The sequence below is a fragment of the Drosophila obscura genome, unplaced genomic scaffold (assembly GCF_018151105.1).
Source record: "Drosophila obscura isolate BZ-5 IFL unplaced genomic scaffold, ASM1815110v1 contig_1, whole genome shotgun sequence".
NCBI classification, from domain to species: Eukaryota; Metazoa; Arthropoda; class Insecta; order Diptera; family Drosophilidae; genus Drosophila; species Drosophila obscura.
The window spans coordinates 2,723,234-2,745,962 of NW_024542679.1; the positions used below are offsets into that span (position 1 = coordinate 2,723,234).

Here is a 22,729-nt window from a genome sequence, read left to right on the forward strand (position 1 = left end):
CAGATGCTCGTCGGCATTTGGCGCGTGCAGTTGACTCGGCACTCGGAACACTCTCCAAGAACGGGGACATCTGAATATCTGAAATTGAAATTCCGCAGATAGAAACGCGTAGCGCGATATGTGAGTGTCGCACTTGCGCAGTCCACAAGAACTACAAGTAGGCAAACGCTGCCAGATAAGAAAACCCAAAGAACTTCCGCTCTACGCTCGCTACGTTCGCGTTTTATCGCTAGAGGCTTGTGGCTTAATTCGGTGGTTCCTGTACGCCTCGACCATGGCCATGTGGTGGCTCCTGTGCCAGTTTTTCCTGCTGGCGGGCTGGTCCTCCCAGGCGGAGGCTGCCTACTGTCCGACGGGCTGCAACTGCTACGAGCGCACCGTGCGCTGCATTCGCGCGAAGCTGACGGCCACGCCGCAAGTGCCCTACGATACCCAAGTTCTGTGAGTATTCTTCCAATATTTCGTGGTTGGGTTTCTAAATAAATCATTCTGGCTGTTGACTTTGCAAATCCATAAATTAGTTTTTAATGTTTTGTCTGTGTACGCCCCACGACGAAGGCGGTGGCGTTTATTTGATGCCCCCATCTGTCCCATCCCAGCATCATCTTTATCATCTCCCTGCATCATCCTCACTTCTTCGCAGTCCCTATCCCGGCCCCGGTCCCGCCCTCGTGTTGACTCAATTAAACGGATGTCTAACCAGCGCCAGAGAGAGAGCTCTGGGATGCTGCGTTCTGCGTTCTGGGATTTGTATATTTATCGCACGGCATGCCACGCCATGCCATGCCATGCCATGCCACACACAAAGCAAAGCGATTGGAGGCGACACAAACACAACCAACGCGACAGCGCGACTCGCAATATTTGCATGCACGCGGAATACTTCTGACGTTGCATTTATTTTCTGAAATGTCAGCAGCTTTCGCATGAATTTCGGCAGCATCACAAACTCCTCCCCTCCCCTCCCCTCATCACACGGTACATCCCAGACCGAATGGGAATCCTCGGAGCGGCTCTGTGGGTGGGTGGATAACTTGGCAAATGTTTGTGGAGCATATGCATATTTATATAGGCCGCGGCATGCCTCCTCCTGCTCATCCATGCAGTGCAACGGTAGCAGCTGCCACAGCCGGCGGCAAGTTGTCAGACGACAGATAGACAGACAGCTCCACCTCCAGCTGCAGCTCTGGAGGCAGAGATGCATTTTCTCCTGGTATTTATGGGAGAATTCAATTTCCATTGGGTTAAGTTGTTGAGTGAACGATTGAGGCGGTGGGTGTAGACGGATAAACTGACAGATATTCGGACAATCTGTCGGGTAGATAATGGCTCTTCCCTATGCAGGTGCAGACAGTTGTTGTGGAGAGAAGTTACGGCATGAATGATCTATGGGAGATGCAGATATAAGAGATCTAAATGGAAAAACCAAGTAGATAAAAGAGTTTCAGTGGATTTAAAACTAGAAATGTTGGCACAAAGAATGTGGATGTAAAGGGAAGATATTCATTTCCTGGAACAAAGAAATATCTACCAATTTTTTCACTTCCGATACCACCCCACCCCACACTCCTCTCAACCACCAGACAGAAGTTTCATCAACAAAAATAATTCTCTTTTTATCCATCATCGGAAATCCCATACCCAAATCCACACTCCACACTCCATATTCAGTCCCGTGCCCCGCCTGATCCTCTACCATTTGCTGGCTCGCCGCACAACAATTTCTCAAAGAACTAAAACCAGCAAAAAAAAAAAAAGGAGTTGCCACAAAGAGTACTTTTGGCAGTACTTAAATTAATCTTCATTTTAAATAAGGTGATGGCTGCATAATTTATCATTGCTCCGAGAGAGAGAGCGCAGAATGCACACACAAAACAAACACACACACACACACACACACAGCAATAGGAGAAATGCCAAAAGTGGCGTGGGCGGGGGTGGGGGCGTGAACGAGTGGTGTGGAATGCATTCAGCAACTTTTCCATTCTGATTCGCATTTCATTTATTCCGTAGCCGACCCGTTGCACACTTTTAATTAATTTGTTTCATTTATAACAAGTACGAGTACGAGTACGAAAAGTACCTCGTACACACTCGTTCTCGTACTGTGCATGTGTCTAAAAAGTTTCCCTGGGTTTTCCTCCAGCTTGTTTTTCCTCTTTTTCCTTCTTTTGTTTTATTTTTGCCATGAGGCGGATGCCCACATGTTTATGTGTGGCATTTGTTGCATGTACGTCGAGTCAGATTTTATCCATTTACATGCCATATTTCTTCCAAATGTTCCCCCAAATGCCTGCTGGAATAAAAATAAAAATATGTACTAGTCTCTGTCGCCTCCAAGCAGAGACAGACGTGACATTGTATGTGCTCCCAGCTCTGTGATGTGCAAGAAAATGTTTTTGCCTTAATTTTGTTAATGGCCAAAATGTTGTTTACAATTTGCGTTGCTGAAAGATGATTTCGGGGGTCCGGGGCGGACTCTGTACGATAAATGTAGATAAATGTCCGACAAAAATAAAATGAGCAGCAAACTCAAATAGTTTCAATTCAAACCAATCGTAGCTGTGGAATTCCGACTGGGTTTTTGGGCGTAAACAAATCCTGAATAATGTTCACCCAAAGTGGGTTTTATTTTAGCGTGAGAAATCTCTTGGATGCCACTAATGCCACTAGTTCTGGGGGAATACCAAAGAATTTTAGGTTCAAAATGTTTTTGGGAAAATCCTGTTCAAATTGCTTGCACAAAAGATTGAGAACTATGAAATCTATCTAAGCTTTTGGGTTACATTTGCCGAGAAATATGCTCCCGAACTGTGCCTTATTTTCTTTTCTTATGGCAATTATTTGTATGCTTAATTTTCACAGATTCCTTTGACAGTTTCATGGCCCTGCAATGGTTAAATTTTCTTTCCTTAAATGTGATGAAAGTGTATACAACTTGCTACAGTGAAAATATCTACTTTATGCCTCTGCGCTTCATTGAAAAATCCCACCTCTTTGGCTCCAGCTACAGCTACAGCTTCAGCTCAGAGCCTAAGCCACATTTCACTTCCTTGAAACTGTCCATCCATCAAGCATAAAGTCCTCTGCTTTGCTCTGCCTTATTCAGCTTTTTTCGCCATTGAAAGTGGCGCTTTCAATGGCCTGGGTCGTAAAAAAAAAAAATACTCACTCCGGATTCTAACCCTCTCCCTCTTCATGCCCAACAAAAGGCCAAACATTTTGGCCCTCGTTCCGTGTGCATTTTGAACTTGCAACTAAATGGAAGTCCGAGCCGAGACTCTGTAACATATGCGAGTGGCGGCCAGCAAACTTGCATCATTCATCTTGGCCCGCCTCTTTTGACTCTCGACTCCCACACACCCAACTCCCCCACATATGGGAGTCTGCCTTTTTCTCGCTTCTCCTTGGAGCTAAATAAATGCACTTGATTTCATTTCATGATGATGCATTTTCCGCTGACCTCCCATAAACTACACATTTCTTGCCTCCTCGAAGGCCGTTGCTTTGTCATTATACGAGCGGCATGCCACACTCGAAACCATCCCCTCTCGTATCTTTGCATAGGAGAGCGAACCACATAAAATACAGATGGAGTCCGAGACCGTGCAGCAGATGAACCAAATCCATTATGCACTGAGCCAAATTGTGTGTGGGATTTAAGACAAGAAATTGCATATTTAAAAATACCATAAAATAAAATCCTTTTTGCTAGTCAAATAATAAATAAATATTTAATAATTAAATATATTTATTCAACATTTCGATTGTTCATTGTTTATTTCTGCGAGTGTGGCCTGTGGGGCTTCTGGCTCTTGGAGGAGGCCTGACGGCGGCGTGCAATCTAATAACTTCGGGCACACATGCACATATGAAATATATCTCATAATGTCTGCCCGCCCCACTCCCCATCACTCTCCGCTGCCATTGTGTGTGCCCCTCACGTTGCATGGCTGGCATATTAAAAAGTTTGATTAGTGTCCAGTTCGCTGGCTGCTCTTGCCACACCCACACACACACACACTATGCATATTTATATATGTATGTTTGTACATAATATTTGCCTGCATTTTTTAGTTTGGTGAAAACTATTTGCGAAAACTATTTTGTTGCCCAAAAATTGTTTCAATCTGCCATCCCCACCTATACCCCGTTGCTTGTGTTCTTTGCTTATTTTTCTCGCTATTTCTGTCTCTTTCCTTTTCTCTGTATTGCTCTCTTTCTCTCTCTCTCTCTCTCTCTCTCTGTTATTCTCTGTGAATTTCTCATTTCGTTTGGTGCATTTATGCGTGAGAAATGCCTTGTACGTATTTTGTGTAGCGCTGTACGGGTGGGTGGTCTACTGTCGCCCTCGTCTCCATATCCGGGCTGCTGGTTGCTGGTCCCTCTGCTGTTATTAAATATGCATAAATTTCCTTTTTGCACACAGCATTCGTTGTTGTTTTAGCTGTGTTGCTGTGTTGCTGTGCTGCTGTTGTTGGTTGTTGCATTTGTTGGAATTTTGCATTTACATTTGCTGTTTATTTGTCGGTGGAAATATTGAAATTGTTACCAATGGATGTGTCCCAGCAGCAGCAGCTCCTCCAGGGTTCTGGCTGCATTTCCTGTGGGATTCGAAGTGAAATTATATCCGGGAGTTTCCGTTCAGGTGTGGGTGGTGGGGCAGTTCTGGTTGGAATAATTACAGCAGCAGCAGCAGCTGTGCGGCTGTATCTCTGTGGAAGATGTTCAAACGTCTTTCTTGTTGCTGCAGGAAGCTGTTGGAAATAGTCTAAAGATTGCCTAATTTACTAGTAATATTTGATTTGAATTAATATGTTTCCACATTTCATACGCATCTAATTAGATTTTACTTTAATTGCTGCATCAAATGTTAATTATTATATGAGAAGCAGATCAGCCAATTACTCAAAGAAGGAAAGCCAAGGAATACTGATGATTTATTTAAAAATAAGTTAAACACTCGAAGAGGCTCCCCTCGGCCGCCTGCTCCTCTGGCAGCAAGAGTTTCCATCAATCACTCCGTTTGGTGTAGTCTGGCAATAAATCCCTTAAATGCATTTGCCAATTCAATTACCAATCAATCAAAGAGCATTCAAAGTTCGTCCTTTGCAGCAGCCAACCCACCCCTCTACCCCTCCACCCCACTGACACGCACTCCTTGTCTGTGTTTTTGTACCTCTCCTGCCACTGCTCCCCCGCTCTACGGGTTTTATGTGCAACACAATATCATTGTTGTAAGAGCTTTTTTCGGTTGCAGTTCTGTTCCAGTGTTTGGTTTGGTTTGGTTTGGTTTGGTTCGGTTCTGTGTGTGGGCTTCAGTCTGACTTTTCGATTGTTAAATATTTGCAAAAAGGCAGGCAAAAAGCAGCAGCAACAGCAGCAACAGCAGCACAGCACTAAAAACAAAATGAATCCGAGTTTGTTGTGCAGAATGTGCCACTCAATCGGTAATATGATTTGTAATTATGCAAATGAAGTGGTTGGCGCCCCCCTCTAGTATTCCCCCCATAATGATAGGAAATAGAAGAGCTGGCAAGAGAAACAGAGACAGGGAGAGAGAGAGAGTCGAATGGGAGCTACATTTTTGGATGATTAAAGCTGAATGAGAAAAGTTGTCTGCATCAAAGGGAAAGGTCTCCGCACTGGCATGGGGTATGGCAGGGGCAGAGCAGGGGCAGAGCAGGGCAGGGCAGGGGCAGGGCAAAGTTTTTGCCAATCAGAGCGTATGCATTTTTAATTCGCTGCCAAATGCAGATGGAACGAAAAGGAGATGGGTATCAAAGGGAGAAAAATGTAGGCAGTGAGAGAGGGAGAGAGAGGGAGAGAAGAGAGACTTAATCTCGAGAGTTGCATCGGGAGAGGATATCCAATGCAATTCTGTCAAGAGGCAACCTGCCCGCCTGTCCGCCTGTCCGCCTGTCCTTCCGCCTGCCAGGCTGTTCGCTTCACTTTGACATAGAAAAATCTTCTATTGATTTCGCCTTGCCACATGCAGCATGCAGCATGCGGCATGCAGCATGGCTGCCCCCAATCGTATCAGCAATCCCTCTTTTGGCTCCTCTTCCCTGCGCTCCCCTCTCCCCGTCACGCTGTGCAATTTGCATTTAAAGTTTCGGTTTTTTTTCTCTACCCCCCCCACCCAATCTCTATTCTTGCCAATTCCTTTGCTTAATGCTACAAAGTGGCACTTGCTTCATTGCCATTGGCCACGCCCACCAACCAACCGACCGACCGACCCCTTGCCTCTGGCCAATGCCCACACGCTTTGTCATTTCGCATGCTCGTTAGTGCAGAGCAAAGAATGCAAAGTAGCAAGTGGAATGCAAGATAGTAGCAGGAGCAGGAGGAGGCAGCAGCAGCAGGAGGCAGCAGCAGCAGGAGATAACAGCAACATGCAACACCAGCAGCAACATCATCACTACACACACACAAACACATGCCACAATTTATAAGCAAAGTTATTTTTCCACAGCAGAAAAAAACAACACAAGAGAGAGCTAAGGGCAGGAGCAGGGGTGGGTGCAGGGGCAGGGGCAGGTGCAGGGGCAGGTGCAGGGGCAGGGGCCCTGATAGCAACCGGCAACATGTCAAAGTGGAGCAATCGGTATGTGCAACGGACACGGACACGGACTCTGACTCGGACGGAGGCAACTGTCGGTCAAGCATAAGAAACAAGCAGCAGCAGCAGCAGCAGCAGCAGCAGTCCATAAGTATGCTATGGCAACAGAGAAAAAAGGAGAAAAAAGAGAGGCAGAGAGAAAGAAATATACTCTACCCCCTACTCCGCAAAGAGGTATCTGTAAAAGTGTAGAAAGAAGGCAGCGAAAAGATGTGAAAGCAGGAGGAGGAGTAACCAGATCGGAGAGAAGGAGAGGTTGAAAGAGGAAGAGCAGAGTCTCTTGTGGATCGGCTGCCTGTAACAAACAGCTTCTCAAGCACAATGTACCCCAAGTACGAGCACTGCCAACTTACTCTTTGCAAAGGGAGAAAGGTGGAAGCCCAAAAGCGAGCGAATAAAACCAGCAAATAAGAAGCATAAGAAAAGCAGAGCAAAGTGCTGGAATGCAACCTGCGCCAGGAGATGCTGATGCTGGCCGTCATGTGGCGTCGAGCAGGTAAAGTCAACAACAGAGAAAGACCAGTGGCAAAAGTAAAAAAATTTAAGAAAAAGATGCCACTGCCATTGCCGCTGCCATGGCCGCTCAATGCTCGACGAGGCGGCACAGTCCAAGAGGGGGCCCAAGTGGCAGGCAGACCAGACCACGTAGTCAGGCGGCGGACAGTTGCATAGCCGTCATAATGTTAATGTAAATGTTGCACGTGGCCAGAGGCACGGAGGCACAGAGTAGGGGGCTCGAGTGACCAACAGCTGGCCCGCGTTGCTGCCGAAGTTACTTCCGTATATTAATATGGCGTATACGTAATGTAATAGCAAATTAGAAGGTCTCTTTTTTAAAGGGAAATATATTTTAAATATATATTATGCAAAAGAATTGTATTTAAAAGCTGAAACATAATCTTAAGCACTCTTCAGTTATATTCAAAAGTTCCTACCCTATTCCCATTCCGATTCCCGTTCGCTAAACTCCTGCCCGAACACACTCAAAAAATACAATATATTGTAGCTGCAATGTGCACGGGACTGGAGCTGGCGCTGGGGCTGGGGCTGGGCATAATATTCGCCTTTTATCCGCATATTAAACCATTTCCACTTGAATGGAGAACTGATTTCATTGCTACCCATCCCATATATCGTACATATATCGTATATATATGGTATATATATATATACAAGCTGTGTGTTTCCCTTTTTGGCTCTTCAAATATAAAAAATTCTAGTGGCAACAAGAGAAGGGTGGGGAAGGGCAGGGCAACTCCTCGCTCTGGCTGACATATAAATCTGCTGTATAATTGAATTTCACACGTTGCCAAAATATACAAAAAATATATGTATAAAAAAATAAAGCCCAAAAATAATACGAAAAACGAACAGCAACAAAAGTTTAAATAAAATTTATTTCAACAAAAATACACACATGCGGTGAAGAGGGGGTGATAGGTAGGGGGGGAAGTGTGTGTGTGTGCTCTGCCTGAAAATGTGAGAATTATAACTGAAGTGGGGGCGCAGGGGCAGGGGCAGGGGCAGGGGCAGGAACATTCCCTTGGGCTCCCTTTCTCTGGTAGCCAATTTTAACCATGGAGGTGTTGGCCGAGCTGCAGCTGCAGCTTAAGCAGCATGCCACAGCAGTCACCAGGCAGCAATGCATCGCATCCCGAGGGGCAGCAGGAAGGGGTGGGGAGCGGCTGTGGGGGCCATGAAATCCTGAGGAGAATGCAGATGGGAACGAAAGTCCTGCAGATGGGAATTGAAGGCAACTGGGTGGCAGGGGACTGCGGATGTGTGTGTGTGTGTGTATGTTGCATGTGTGGCAAGTGCTCTTGTGAGACATTTACACCTGTAGAAATTTGTATGAGGAGGGTGTTGCCACAAGGCAAGAGGACGAAAATGGGGAAAACATTCGAGCTGAAGGAGCAGAAACCAGAGGCAGAGCAGGAGCTAAGAAATGGCAGCAAGAGGAGCGGATAAGTAATATGTAGTGGCAGGGGGAGATGCAATAAGAGCACGAATGGAAAGTGGAGACGGAGAATCATTAGCAGGATGAACAGCAGCAGCAGCAGCATCTGAAGGAGTACCAGCAAAGGCGTACCAGGAGGGACACCGACCAGCAGCTGCAGTTGCACCTTCCAAAGCGATGGCACAACACAACACATTAGCAGCCCAGGAAAACAGAAAAGTGACCCTCAAGCTGTGACAAGAGCAGTCCTCGTGTGTAAAGAACAGAACAGAACAGAACACTCTATTGAGGGAGAGCGAGGAATAAGGACACCCAAGCAGAGCTACACAGCACTGCAGACAAGACAACTAGGGAGTGCTCCACCAGTAAGCCAACGAAAGAGTCGGGGAATGCAGAAGAAAGTGGTGCGACAGGGGGCGGGGGGCTGGGGGCTGCCTCAGATGACCAGCAATTTGAAAGCCTTCGAAATTTGTTGCTTGGGAATTTTGCTTCTTTATCTCCAGCTGGTTTTCTGGTTTCGGGTTGTTCGTTCGACTTTTCTTTCTGGCTTTTCTTCAGGCTTTTCTTCTCTCCTCCTCTGCTGCCGCTGCGGCTGCGGCTGCTGTTCTTGCTCCTGCTCCGCTGCTGCTGCTGCTCTTTGGGAGTTCTTCTTTTTCGAGTTTTTTCAGTGGCAGCCCAAAAGTATGCAACGCAAGTTTAGAATGCCCCCCTTTGCTCCACCACCCCCGCCACAACCATTCGATGAAATTCTCTCTCGGAAGTGAATTTTCCGCACGTGGCCTAACTTTTGCTGCCTGTTCTTGTGGCCCCATGCCCCACCCCCCCGGCCCGGCCGCACCATTCTGGCGTGTCATGCAGTCAGCAATCTTTATCCAACCCCACGGCACCCTCCCCCACTGCATGCCCCTTAGAGTGGGCGCCTTTCGTTCTTTTCTTGCGGAGCATTTTCGCTCGAGGATTGCATTTAACGCAGAAACAGGAAGGAAGGAAATGCCATGTCGACGCTAAAACTGGGTTAGCTTACATAACGACAACATTAACGACAACGTTTTTCCTGCCTTCTGTATGGGGGAATGGGAAGGGTGGAGTGGGAGTGGCAGATCGAGGAGGACTGAAGCAGAATGAAGCCATGTAGCAGGGCGTTCGTCGCTTCACGCTTCGTCGCTTATTGGACATAATTACTGAATATAACATGGGGCACGGAGCACGGGGCACGGAGCACGGGGCACGGGGCATGCCTGCTATAGCCACTTGTGCGTAACCGCAGCGACAGATAACTGCAACAAAAGCAAAGTCCGTGCATGCAGCCACCCAGAGGATACGGATACGGATGGCTAGGGAGAGGCAGAGTGGCAGAGAGGCAGAGAGGGAGTGGCAAATGGAGTCCTGAGGCCATAGGACGAACCCACATATCAATTCCGTGTGAGCGGACATCGTGCAACTTCTTGTACTTCCCTCTTGCCCCTTCCCCCTTCCCCCTTTCCACTTCCTGGTCAGCGTTCGCTGCCTTTATCGTTTACACTTGGCCAAAGCTTCCCTTGTCTTTTATTTTGGCATTGATTCAGCAGAAGAAGCAGCCTTAAAGTTCAACAGTTTTAGTTGCACAGTTGCAGCGTTGCAGAGCTGCAGAGTTGCACAGTTGGTCTTGGGTTTGGGCTTGGGGTGTGGGCTGCCAGCCAGAGCCAGAGGATTGCGGCACACAGCGAAACTTTTGCCTTTTGTCACTTTTGGAACAATTTTAATTGCTTTAGAGTTTACTTTTGGACTTGCCCCAAGGCATGCATTAAATTCTGATCTGCTGCATGCCAAGCCCCCGTTTGGGGCGCAACTCAACTGGCAACTCGCTTTTGTTGTTCTGTTCGAATGGAAATGAAATGGGGAGCTAAACAAAGCGTTTTATGCATGCACACTCCAAGCCAATTACGCAAAGTGCTCCAAAGTATCTCAAACAGCAGCAACAGCCAGCAGGCAGCCAGCAGGCAGCAGCCCCAAAACTGGACACAATTACATTAACAGTTTAGCACACACACACACACACACACACACACACACACAGAGAGGGGGAGTGTGTGTGTGTGTGTGTTTGCAAGGATTGAGGGCAAAATAAACAGAATGAAATTAAATCAAAGGCTCGAAATAAGCTCTGGAAAAGGAGGGCTGCCTGCTGCTGCTGCTGCTGCTGCCTGCTGTAACCAACAGTAACTAACTGTGCTAAAAGCTGTCTTGGCCCTGTGTGCCCCTCTGCCTCTGCTGCACCGCTTCCACCGCCTCTGCCACTTTCAACAGCTGTCAGACTGACAAAGTGACTGCCTGACTGACAGCTGAACTGTTACGCACACACACACATACACACACACACAAATAAACAATGTCAAGAGTTAAAAGCGGGCAGCGATAAGTGGTGGGGGGTAGGGCGTGGGGGGGGTGGAGAACTGCACACAGCTTTTGTTTAATAATAATAAAATGTCACTATACAAACGAAAAACTATACAAAAAGAGAGGAAGCTGCAGGCGAGTGCTACTCGACCATGGGGATACCCTCTCTGGGCCACACATTCCAAAATGTAGCTTGGAGCTGCTGAAAGTGGATTTAGATTTTAGATTTATTATTCGGATAATTTGATGAGTGAACCAATGAACCAGTAGTCAATGTTGCATTTTTTGATTATGGAAAATTACTGTTAATCAAATGATTTCGCATCGTTCAAATATGCACTCCATAAAACCCTTTTCTCCATGTATGGCTGTTGCAGGCATTTCCTTGCATACAACATGCCCTTGTGCACCATGTGATGCCTGGTGGAACCACGACAAAGGGCAGCAGGAGCCCCTCAGTGCAGGGCGGAGCTGTGGTGTAGGCTGAAGGATTACATTACCAAGTGTTTCACACACACACAGCGACACAAACAGAGACAGCGACAAGCTATCGAGGGACAAAGAGAGAGAGAAACAAAGACAATTGTCATGAGTCCTTCGGACTATCGTCAGGGGGGGAGGGTGGTTGGGGGGGCAGTTGCAAAGGCGGTGGCTGGAGGAGGAAACAATCACCTGGGCAACCACATCCAACAGAAGGATGCATGGGGATCCATTCAGATGCAAGGATGCGCTCCGCCATGGCTGGGCTCTTTTATCCATTGTTGCTGTTGTTGTTGCGGCTGCCACTTTTTGTTGCAGCTTCCTTGCTGCGTGTTTGTAAGCCATGTTATTACAATAATGTCTGAACAACAGAGCAAGTGTGTAAGTGTGTAAGTGTGTGCGTGTGGCATCCTTCCATCCGTTTGTGTGGCATGTTTGTGTGTCTGGGGGTGGGGGCATGTGGAGGGGGTGGGGCATGTGGAGTGTGCGGCAGGCTAAAGTTAAATCATGTTTTTATTGTCACATTTGCCATAAAGGCAGCCCAGGGAACTGAATCAGAACCAGAGCCAGAACCAGACCAGGCAGCAGCCAACAGACCGTAAAAGGATTTGGATCGGGGGCAGGGGCAGGGGCAGCGGCACACAAGGCGTCATAAGATGCTGCCTAAGCTGCAGGCACACCTGAGAGTAGCACACAGACTGGGAGCTGGAGGGAGGAGGAAGGGGAAGCTACATACGTAAGCCAGACAAATCATAATCAGAGCCAACAACCAGGCCACGAATGGAAAAGGCAAAAGGCAAAAGGTACGAGCCAAGAGGCAATCCCAACAAAGCACAATTTCACCTTAACAAAGAGGCGAGACGAGGCATGGCAAACGTGGGAGTGTGGCTACCAGGGGGTGGACACTGTAGGGGGGGGGGGAGTGTATATATTCTTGTGATCACCCCTCACTGATAAGGCAGCAGTGGCTGTGGCGCCCCCCTCCTCCAACGCAGCCTCACGTTTATAGCCTTGTTTATGTTGCATACTTTATGGCGCTTCAAGGGGTCTTAAACGGGAACAGCAGCAAAAAGAAACAGGGATGTGGGTGCGGTGGTGCGGGGATACGGGGGAACGTGCAGCGCGTAGAGCGCGGAAAAAAATAAGGCAAACTCTAATGAAAATGCAATGAACTAGAAAATATACTGACTGAATGCATAAAAGCAAAAGCCAACTAGCGTTGAAAGCGGAGCAGGAGCGGGAGCGGGAGCAGGAACAGGCAGCAGCAAACCAATTTCAATGCAGGCAGGGAGGCAACAGGCAGGGAGGCAGCAGGCAGGGAGGCAGCATAAACACTCGCATCGTGCAGCAGAGGAAACTATAGTAACGAGCATGAAAATTAAACTGCCACATCAGTTACGGGTATGGCTGGATTTATATCTGATGGGTGGGGGGGATTTATCTATGGATATTAATGTTCACATCAGGCTCAGGCACAGGCACACAAATGGAGGGACCACGAAGATGTTCCTGAGTGTAGACACGCACTGAGAAGTGCATTTTGGAAGGGAACTTACACCAAACAGAATCAGAATAGGTACTAATGAAGGCAGATCTAATCTTATATTATTATTATTATTATTATTATTATTTATTATTATTAGCAAAAATCCAATAATTTAAATGTTTTTCCACTCAATCTTAATTCCTGTATGTAGAATTTCGTAGAAATTCTATGCCATAATGAAGCATTTTACTCTAGCATAAATCCAGCATTAAATCCATCGAAGACCACAGGAGCTCTGGCCAAAACAACAACAATTGTCCCAGTCGGACAATTGAAATCTCAAAGCGTATGCCACAAACATTTACTGTCAAATGTGCGCCACAAACAGTTACAGCCACACCGCACCCTCCCCCCCCGCTACTAATTTACTTGCTGTGGTTTTTCCTTCACTAATTGTGACAACTAATTGAAATCAAATTAGTGGAAGCCACTAAACAGCTTAACGCTCGCTGAGCATGCATTTGGTTTTCCCCCTCCCCTTCCCTTCCTAACTAACACATATGCACAATTGAGTTTTGATTCAATTTAGTGAATGGAAGAGAGCCTTCAAAATATATGGCTTCTGGCTTCAGTTTTGGCCAACCATAAATATTCCTCAATGGACATCAAAGCGTATGCGTAATATCCCACCCAGTGAGATCGATGTGGAGTGTGTGTGTGTGTGTGTGGGAGTGTGCGTGTGCAGGCATGCGTGAATAGACAAACATGCCAGAGAAAGAGAGAGAGGGAGAGGGAGGGAGGGAGCCTTTGTCAATAATATGCATTAATTAAGTGCAGACATGGACACGGGTCACAGTCCAGCAAGGAGTCGAGCAACAGAGCCGCCACAGCGTCACACGAAGCAGACACATAGCTACGGATACGGATACGGGTAGGGGTAGGGGCACGAACACACACAGGACACAGGAGAGACACAGGAGACAGAGGCAAAGACCCCGGACAGGTGCAGGACAGGAGACCGGGCATCGGGGGCCGTACCGCACCGGACCGGACACAGCTTGGCATTCGCTTTATGCATTTCAAATTTTAATTGAAAATATCGTATACTACTCGTACTCGTACTCGTCCTCGTATTATAATGCAAATTTCATTATCCATAATCCATTTTCAACCAACGAACACAACAGAACAGAACAGCCGCTGCTGCTGCTGCTGCTGCTGCCGCTGCTGCTGTAGCGGAAGTGTCAAAGCATTGAAAAGAAATTTCAAGATTCAATTTCCTTTTCCGCTTGCCACACACACACACACACATAGCACATGTGTATGCTCCCAGCAGGTGGGCTTAGGGCGTGGTCTGCATGGCAGAATGGAAAGTTATTTGTGTCTCCTTTTGGAGCATCTGGGCGGTTCGGTTGGAGTTCCTTTTTTATGTCCGCTGCTCGACAAATAGTTGCGCCACTGACATGACGCCAACTATGCAGCCTGCCACTGCCACTTGCCACTTGCAGCAGCTCTGCCGCAGACTGTGCCCTGCCTGCTGTCAGAACAGGAAGCGGCATAGGATTGGGAACATCTGCAGCTGCTAGGCTCAACTCACGACTCTCGACTCTCGACTTTGTGGACTCTGGACTCCACTCCGGACAGCCTGTAGGTGCGTCTGTGTGTGTGTGCAGCATTGAAGTGGACCATCGTGTGTCACACGCGTCATGGGTGGGCAGGGGGGTGGTTGGGTTGCGTTGGCTGTGGCTGTGGCACTTTGCCTGAACAAATAAAACAAAGCAGAGCTGATGGCCGGTGTCTTGCAGGGGATAAAAACGAGTGCTCAGAATGTTGATTCAAATTAGTCAGATAGTTATGGTGCCACACCCACACCCACACCCACTCTGAGTCCCAAACCCCCCCCCCTGCACCTTACACTCGCTTGACCCAATGTGGCACAGGACTGATGCTGCCTCTTGTGGTGCATCGTTGGTGGTTGGTTGGTTGGGTGGTTGGGCGGCTAATGGAGTTTACAAGAAGTGGGCAAAAATGTGGATCAAGCGGCCGCATTCGCACAAAGGATTGCTCTTCATCTTCTGCTGTTCCTCCTGCTTCTTCTGCTCCTTCTACTCCTTCTACTCCTCCTTCTACTCCTTGTGGCATATGAGAGAAATGCGAACCTTTGCAAATTGTTGCTGCATCCCGCATCCCCGTCGCCATCGCTCTGCACCACCGTCAGCCCTCAGCATCAGCCACTGCCTCTCCACACCCACCGCAACGTGCATGTGGTTGCCACACAAGAGAGCTGTGGATAGAGAGAGAGAGAGAGATAGAGAGAGAGAGAGCGAGAGTGTGTGTGAGAGAGGTTACCGCATGGATACCAGTGGGTCGACTAGCCTCAGGACTTGGGTCTTTCATCAGTCCAGAGCCAAAGCCAGAGCCAGAGCCAAGACCGAAACCAGATAGCAGCGAGCCGGGGAATGGCAGCGGCGACGGCGGCTTTGTTTATGTGGCTGCATTTGGGCGTATGCATCCTCGTCCTGCTCCTGCTCCCTGCTCCCTGCTCCCTGCTGCAGCTTCCCATGGTGGCTGCATGCCCCCTCAAGCTCTCTACGTGCGAGTGGTTTTTGTGTTGTTCTGGATTTTTAAGTTGTTTTCGTTGTCGTTGGTTGTTTGTGATGTTGTTTTTGCTTTTGGTTTTTGTGTTTTTTTATTTCTTTTTTTTTGTGTGTTCATCTTCGTTATTTGTGTGTGTGTGTGTGTGCCTTGTGTTGCATCCACGTCTTTAGTTGCAATTTGTGCATACCAACAAACACATGCACTTAACACACACTCGCACGGACACTCACACGGACACTCACACGTACGCAAACACTCTCACGGAGGAACGGATGAACGCTGACACCAATTAGTGCCTGCTGCAAGTTCCTGCTGTTGCAAGTTACTTGCTGCTGCTGTTGGCTGCTGCTGTTGGCTGCTGCTGCTGTTGGCTGTTGGCTGCTGCTGCTGCTAGTTAGTTAGTTGCTGGCTTGTTTGTGCGTTGCATGTTTACACTAGCCACAAAACATAATTTCTGTTTAGACAACTTTAGCTGCAGCTCCACTTTTCACTTTCCACTTTCCACTTTTCCGTTCCGTTTGTGGCAGCAGCAACAGCTCCCGTACGTGCAGCACCTCGTACTGCTCCTCCTTCTGCTGCTGCTGGCTGCTGGAATGGCTGTCGGATACCCTTTGACTTGCCATTCTCTCCTGTGGCAGCTACATAAATTATAGAAAATATTCTTTGATTTTCGTTGCATTGCCAATGAAAGAAAACATGCAACAAATTAGTTATTCAACCGATTGTTGGGTTATAGGTATATGAGAAATATATGATGCAGGGATCCAATCCAAATACCCCACTGATGGAGAGATCAGCTACGCGTATCGCCATGCTTGGAGTTTCTTCCTGCCTCGCTGCCTCGTGGCAAGCAGATCATCAAGCTCTAATTAGCCTGCCATCAGGGCGCATGTTATGAAAAAACTGGGGCCATAATTACTACGCAACTACAATGACAAGAGCCCCACATCAGCGGTGAACGAAGTTGGCCAAAAAGGCAGCAGCAGCGGCAGCCAGTAGAACATTTTGGTATAATTTTCACTTTTGCGAAGGAAACTTTTTCACTGCCGCATTGAATTTGCAACCAACCAAGCCCAGTTGCCGGTTGCCGTTGTTGCAGCTGCAAACTTCCCGAGTTGATTAGAAAGTTTTTTTTTTAGCCGCCGTTGCTGCCACATCCTCCCCACATCCTTGCTGCAGTTGCTAATGGCAGCAGGAAGGGGATGTGTGGCATGCAGCCCTAACCCAACTAACTCGCGAGCATATGGGGCGGAGAGAACTCAATCTGTGGTTGAGCGAACCTCGTCGCTTGGCTGCTTGGATTTGTGGCTTGGCTTGGGTATCGTTCAGATGGGGGATTTGGTTATGGTTGCTCGGTGGGGCAGGGGGGCTCCTGCACCCCCAAAGCTTATCGCTTCGGTGGTGCCTCTTTCGTCGGGCAGCAGGCAGCAGCAGCATAAACTATGCGAGCGAGCATCAACTTTTTGTAATTAATTTTTAATATGTGTGTGCGAAATGTGTTTACGTAAATGTTCTTGTAGTTTGTGCCTGCCTGCCCGGCTGCTGCCTGCCTGCCTATCAAGCGGATGTGGCTTGGGGTACGGAACGGAAAGGCAAGGTTGATAAAGCCGCGCTAAGAGGCGGATAAACAGCGCTTAAGTGGGTGCAGGCAGCGCTGATTTAAGATGGTGTGCCAGCAAGAAGAAAATAATAATTGGATTGCCTTAAATGTTCCAAAGATTACTGCAAAAAAAAGAGTGAGAGTTGCCTGACAAATGTCTTTCTCTTTTACGGCACACGCCTTTCCAGCTATCACTAATTGCATATGACAATTGCTATTGCCACCCACACAGATACACACCCACACAGATACACACCCATACAGATACACACATAAGAGAGAGATAGAAGAAGGAGCTGCAGCAGCAGCACATGACAGACTGAAGAGGACAGACTGACAGAGACATTGGCAACTTGCAGCAATTTGCTCTGGAACCAAAAATTGATTTACCCTCGACTGCTGAACGTGCCACCCCACTACACCACCCTTCACCCGCCTTCACCATTCGCCCCTCATGTCATCTGGCAGATAAACGTTTTGCTTCTACTGCCACTGCCACTGCCACAGCTATGGCGTCTCCATGGCGTCTCCTCTACCCAACTCTAAACGTCTCTCTCCTCTTTTGCTCTTACATTTTTGCAGAGATTTGCGTTTCAATCACTTTGAGGAGGTGCCGGCTAACGATTTTCGCGGCATGGGGCAACTGTCGACGCTGTTCCTGAACGAGAACGAGCTGGCCCATCTGCAGGAGGGCGCCTTCCAGGGGCTGCTCGCCCTCAGGTTCCTCTATCTGAACAATAATCGGCTAAGCCGCTTACCGGCGGCCATCTTCCAGGGATTGCCGCGCGTGGAGGCGATGTGAGTGCAGCGGCCACGGCCCTTAATTAAAGATATGCAAGCCAACGCCCACTTTTCCCACTTTTCCCACCTTTCCACCCTTTCCCTCGTTTCCCCCTTTTAGATATTTGGAGAACAATGACATTTTTCAGCTGCCTGCCGGAGTCTTTGACAATTTGCCACGTCTGAATCGCCTGTAAGTTGGATGGTTGGATGGTTGGATATATACGAACGGGCGACTAACCTTTCTGGGCGCATCTTTCAGTTTCCTGTACAACAACAAGCTCAGCCAACTGCCGGTGGAGGCATTCAACAAACTCAACAGCCTGAAGCGTCTGCGACTGGATGGCAATGCCATTGACTGCAACTGCGGTGTGTACTCCCTGTGGCGTCGCTGGCACCTAGATGCCCAGCGTCAGCTGATGACCATCTCCTTGACCTGTGACGCACCCCAGGCCCTGCAGCGCCAGAGCTTCGCCAGCCTCCAGGAGCAGCACTTCAAGTGTGGTGAGTACCTGAACGGAACTGAACTGAGCTGAGCAGAGAGCTTCCAACTTGCTGTACTTAAATCTTCTGTGGTGCTGCAGTCAAACCCAATATTCTGGTGGCCCCAAAGGATGTGCAGGCCTTCACCGGGGAGTCTGTGCAGCTGAACTGCGAGGTCACGGGTCTGCCCAAGCCCCAGCTCACATGGGTGTTTAGCCCGGACGGGTTAGGCGCGACGCATGACCAGGAGCACCGGGAATCGCTGCCAAGCGGCAGCCTGCTCATCCACAGCGTGGGACCCACAGACATGGGCATCTATCAGTGCCAGGCCAGCAACGAAATGGGGCAGGTGCGCTCCCAGCCCGTCCGTATCGTTGTCAGCAGCAACCGGAACCCACTGGACGACACCCCAATCGACCCTCGCAGCAATCAGGTGTGGGCGGATGCGGAGACAACAGGCGGAGGAGTAGGGACAGCAGCCACACCACCGAGTTTCACCCACCAGCCGCATGACCAAATTGTGGCCCTTCATGGCGCGGGACACGTGCTCCTCGATTGCGCCGCCTCCGGCTGGCCACAGCCGGACATACAATGGTTCGTCAATGGCCGCCAGATCGCCCAGTCCACCGCCAGCCTTCAGCTGCAGGCGAACGGCAGTCTGCTGCTGCTGCAGCCCACCCAGCTGACAGCCGGCACGTATCGGTGCGAGGCGAGCAATCGCCTGGGCACTGTCCAGGCCATCGCCCGCGTGGAGTTGAAGGGTGAGTGTGACACAACTTCCAGGCAATGGGCAGAGGGGCGGATGGGTTGCACTCGTTTCGGGATTGCATTTCAGTCACTGGCAGACACACAGTCCAGCAGTCGGCAGTCCACAGTCCGCAGTCTAGCAGTCCACAGTCACAACTGTCGCGTTTTACTCAATTTGCAGTCGATTTAATTTGTTTTCGCCTGGGATGAGGATGGAGCATGGAGCGTGGAGCATGGAACGTGGAGCATGGAGAATGTTATCTGGGAATGGACACTGAGATTGCACAGAGTCTGCTTTGGATCATCGGATTGTGGGGACTATGCTGAAGAGTTTGTCGAGGGCTGATTGGATTATGTCAGCTATGGCGCCAAATGGCGGCTGGACGAGTGTACTCCATCAAATCAGAATATCAAATCAGATGGGCAGGCCGATTCGCTTCCCCTTGCACATCTCTAAAGATATGCCAAAGGAAGAGCATTCAAACTTTGGGGTTAGCCAGGCAACATGCAACAGAAAAAAGGGAAGAACAAAATGTTTCGCTTGAGCATTTTTATGTTCATTCGTTATTGCTGCAATTCAAGCGTTTGTACGTGACTGTACTTTATTGCGCAATAGAAAATGAAATGGCAGGGGAGGCAGGGCTCTGATATATCCATGAGGGAAGGGGTTCCCAGACAGACGGACAGAATGCCAGAGGGAATGGCAGAGCAGAGCACAGCAGAGTGGCAGTGGCAGTGGCCAGCAGCAGCGCCTTGATGCAACAATGGCTCATTATAATTTGTGGTTGTCGGCACAAAATGAAGTGCAGAACAGAACAGAGCAGAGCAGCGCAGCGCACAATTTATGCATTATTTTGCAAAATAAGTGCAAAAATGATAAACTATTATGTAGAGAGGGAAAGAGGGAGGGCGGGAGCACGCACAAATTACGAAGCTGCGGTTATCCCGACCCGCGAAAGTGCATGGTGCAGAGGTGGGTGCAGGTGGGTAGGGTATGTGCATGTGGATGGACTGTTTAAGCAGTCAGGCGATGCACTTGGTCAGCATAATTAACCCGGCAAACACGTACCCGTAAACAGATGCACACAGAGAAATATTCCATTATTTTCAGAGTCAATTTTCAGCTGTGAAAAAGCAGAAAAAATAATAATTTTTGCTATAAAATATATTCGCCTTTTTTTCTCTGAGTGCACACACACACACACACGCACTCGCTGGCGCATATGAATAAGCAAATAAATATGTGTGGCGCCGCTCAAAAATATGCAGCACAAAAATTTTATATTCCATATTACGCATACGCCCCCGGGGGCAGCAGGCCAAATGCAAAGCAAAAGCGTGATCAAAGCGGGGAGCAGGGATGGAAGGGGGATACCCAGAATGGGAGACTGCGAAGAAAGAGCTGGCCAAAGTGGAATAGAAAAGCGAAAACAAACCGCAGCCCTGTGCTGTTTGTTGCTTTTATTGCTGCCATTTGGAGCACGAGAATTGCTCGAAAATCGCTCATCCGCGATTCCACCCACACCCACTCCCACACCCACCGTACGTTCATCCTTGCACCCGCTTACCGCTTCCCACTTTCCCCCTTCCCACTTTCCACTTGCAACTTGCAGATTTGCCCGAAATTATAATGGCACCCCAAAACCAAACAATCAAACTGGGCAGAGCCTTTGTGCTGGAATGCGATGCCGATGGCAATCCACTGCCCACCATTGACTGGCAGTTCAATGGCTCGCCCCTCACCAGCACCCCCACCGGAGACCTGCTGCTGGAGAACGAGAACACCGAGCTGGTGGTTAGTGCCGCTCGCCAGGAGCATGCCGGTAAGTTTTTCATTGGGAGTCAGGGGGGGGAAAGTGATTTCAAATGGTTTACATTTCATCCTGCCACTCCACGAACTCCTCGAACCATCGTCTGTGTTGCAGGTGTCTACCGCTGTACGGCGCGAAATGAGAATGGCGAGACGAGTGCCTCGGCAACGATTCAAGTGGAACGCTCCCAGTCCCCGCCTCGGGTGGCCATCGAACCGAGCAATTTGGTGGCCATTACGGGCACCACCATTGAGCTGCCCTGCCAGGCCGAGCAGCCGGAGCTGGGACTGCAGGTAAAGTTTTCCACAGAACCCAAAAAAAAAGAAAATCTTTTCTTTTTTATTTGCCTGCGCCCCCACTTGTTGACGCTTGACGCCCAATCCACGCCCCCTTCTCTCTCTGCCTACAGATTTCATGGCGTCGTGATGGTCGACTTATCGATCCCAATGTCCAGCTCACAGAAAAGTATCAAGTAAGCGGCACCGGCAGTCTGTTCGTCAAGAATGTGACCATCCTCGACGGCGGTCGCTACGAGTGCCAGCTGAAGAACGAATTTGGCAGGGCCTCTGCCTCTGCGCTGGTTACCATCAGGTGAGTGCCCATCATCCCCTGAGGAGAATCAAATCGGAATCAAATAGCTCAGGGGAACTTTGAGTTGCACGCCGCAACTTTAATTGCGCTCCAGAGCGAGGCTGCGGCTGAGGGTGGCGCTCTCCATAAAACTCCATTAAAATCCAAAAAGGGGAAAACTTTTGCTCAAAGGCAGCGAAGAGAGGACTTAAGAAGAAAAGGCAGACGACGACGCAGTTAAAATGCGTTTAAGTGCGCGGTTAACTTGTTTAATTAATTGAAAAATACACAGCACAAAAAATGTACAGCAGCAGCAGCAACAGTGGGAAATGTTGGGCCGGAAAACCCTGCAACTGTAAGCCAGAAATAATTAAATATTCAAGAAATTTAATCTGAATGCACTTGGCCCGAAATTGCTTTCAAATTTCAATGCAGGAAGCCTTACTCGCAGCATGACAAATGCCCAGCCTCAAATGATTTTGTAATCCTGCTGCTGGCTGCTGGCTCCACTGTGCTAAATTGCTTGGAAAGCACGCTCCCCCGCTGCCTGGGTCCACACAAAAAAAAAGGCTGCTATGAAAAGAACATAAAACCATAAAATAAAGCCAGCAGCTAAACTCCGGCACAGTGGCCTGAAAATCCATAAAAATCATGAAAATTAAAACAGCAATCAGTGTGGGTTTTTCGTCTGCCGTCTTGACTAGTTCTTGGACACTTTCCCGCAAATCAGTGCCCACTGTGCCTCTGGCTAAACTGCATATAAAATATGCAGCCAAAAAGAACATCAAAAGGCGGCGGCAGGCAACGAAAGCACAAAAGTTGTCGTTGCCGTTTGGCAAACCGAAAACGTGCTAAGCCCGGGACAAGCTACGTGCCACATACTACGCCGTACAAACAGACAGAGACAGAGAGAGAGAGAAAGAGAAAGATAGACAGAGGCAAAGATAGACAGAGAATGAATCCCGCACAGAGGCAACCGCAAAAGTTATCCAAATTGCCCAAATTGAAATTGAGTTGACAAGTTGCCGGCTGGAACACGAAAAGAGTACAAGAACTTGGAGTGCAAGTGGAAATGGAAATGGTACTGGTACTGCTACTGGCACTGGCACTGGAATCTTGTACAGCTTCCATTTACCATGTGCATGTGCATCTCCATCTCCAACTCCCACTCCCACTTCAAGTTAAACTTTTCTTTTGGGTTCACATACTCCTCGAGCAT

At 48.6% G+C, this 22,729-nt stretch overlaps 1 protein-coding gene across 1 annotated transcript in view; it reads left to right on the forward strand.

The window, feature by feature from the left end:
• LOC111077370 (peroxidasin) overlaps window positions 1–22,729 on the forward strand; it is a 27,947-nt gene continuing 5,218 nt past the window's right edge. Inside the window, 8 exon segments of the mRNA XM_041594964.1 lie at window positions 1–441; window positions 17,702–17,917; window positions 18,021–18,092; window positions 18,162–18,403; window positions 18,484–19,143; window positions 20,743–20,952; window positions 21,055–21,233; window positions 21,350–21,531. Of these exon segments, the coding sequence (XP_041450898.1) occupies window positions 275–441; window positions 17,702–17,917; window positions 18,021–18,092; window positions 18,162–18,403; window positions 18,484–19,143; window positions 20,743–20,952; window positions 21,055–21,233; window positions 21,350–21,531 (1,928 nt within the window). The 5' untranslated portion in view covers window positions 1–274.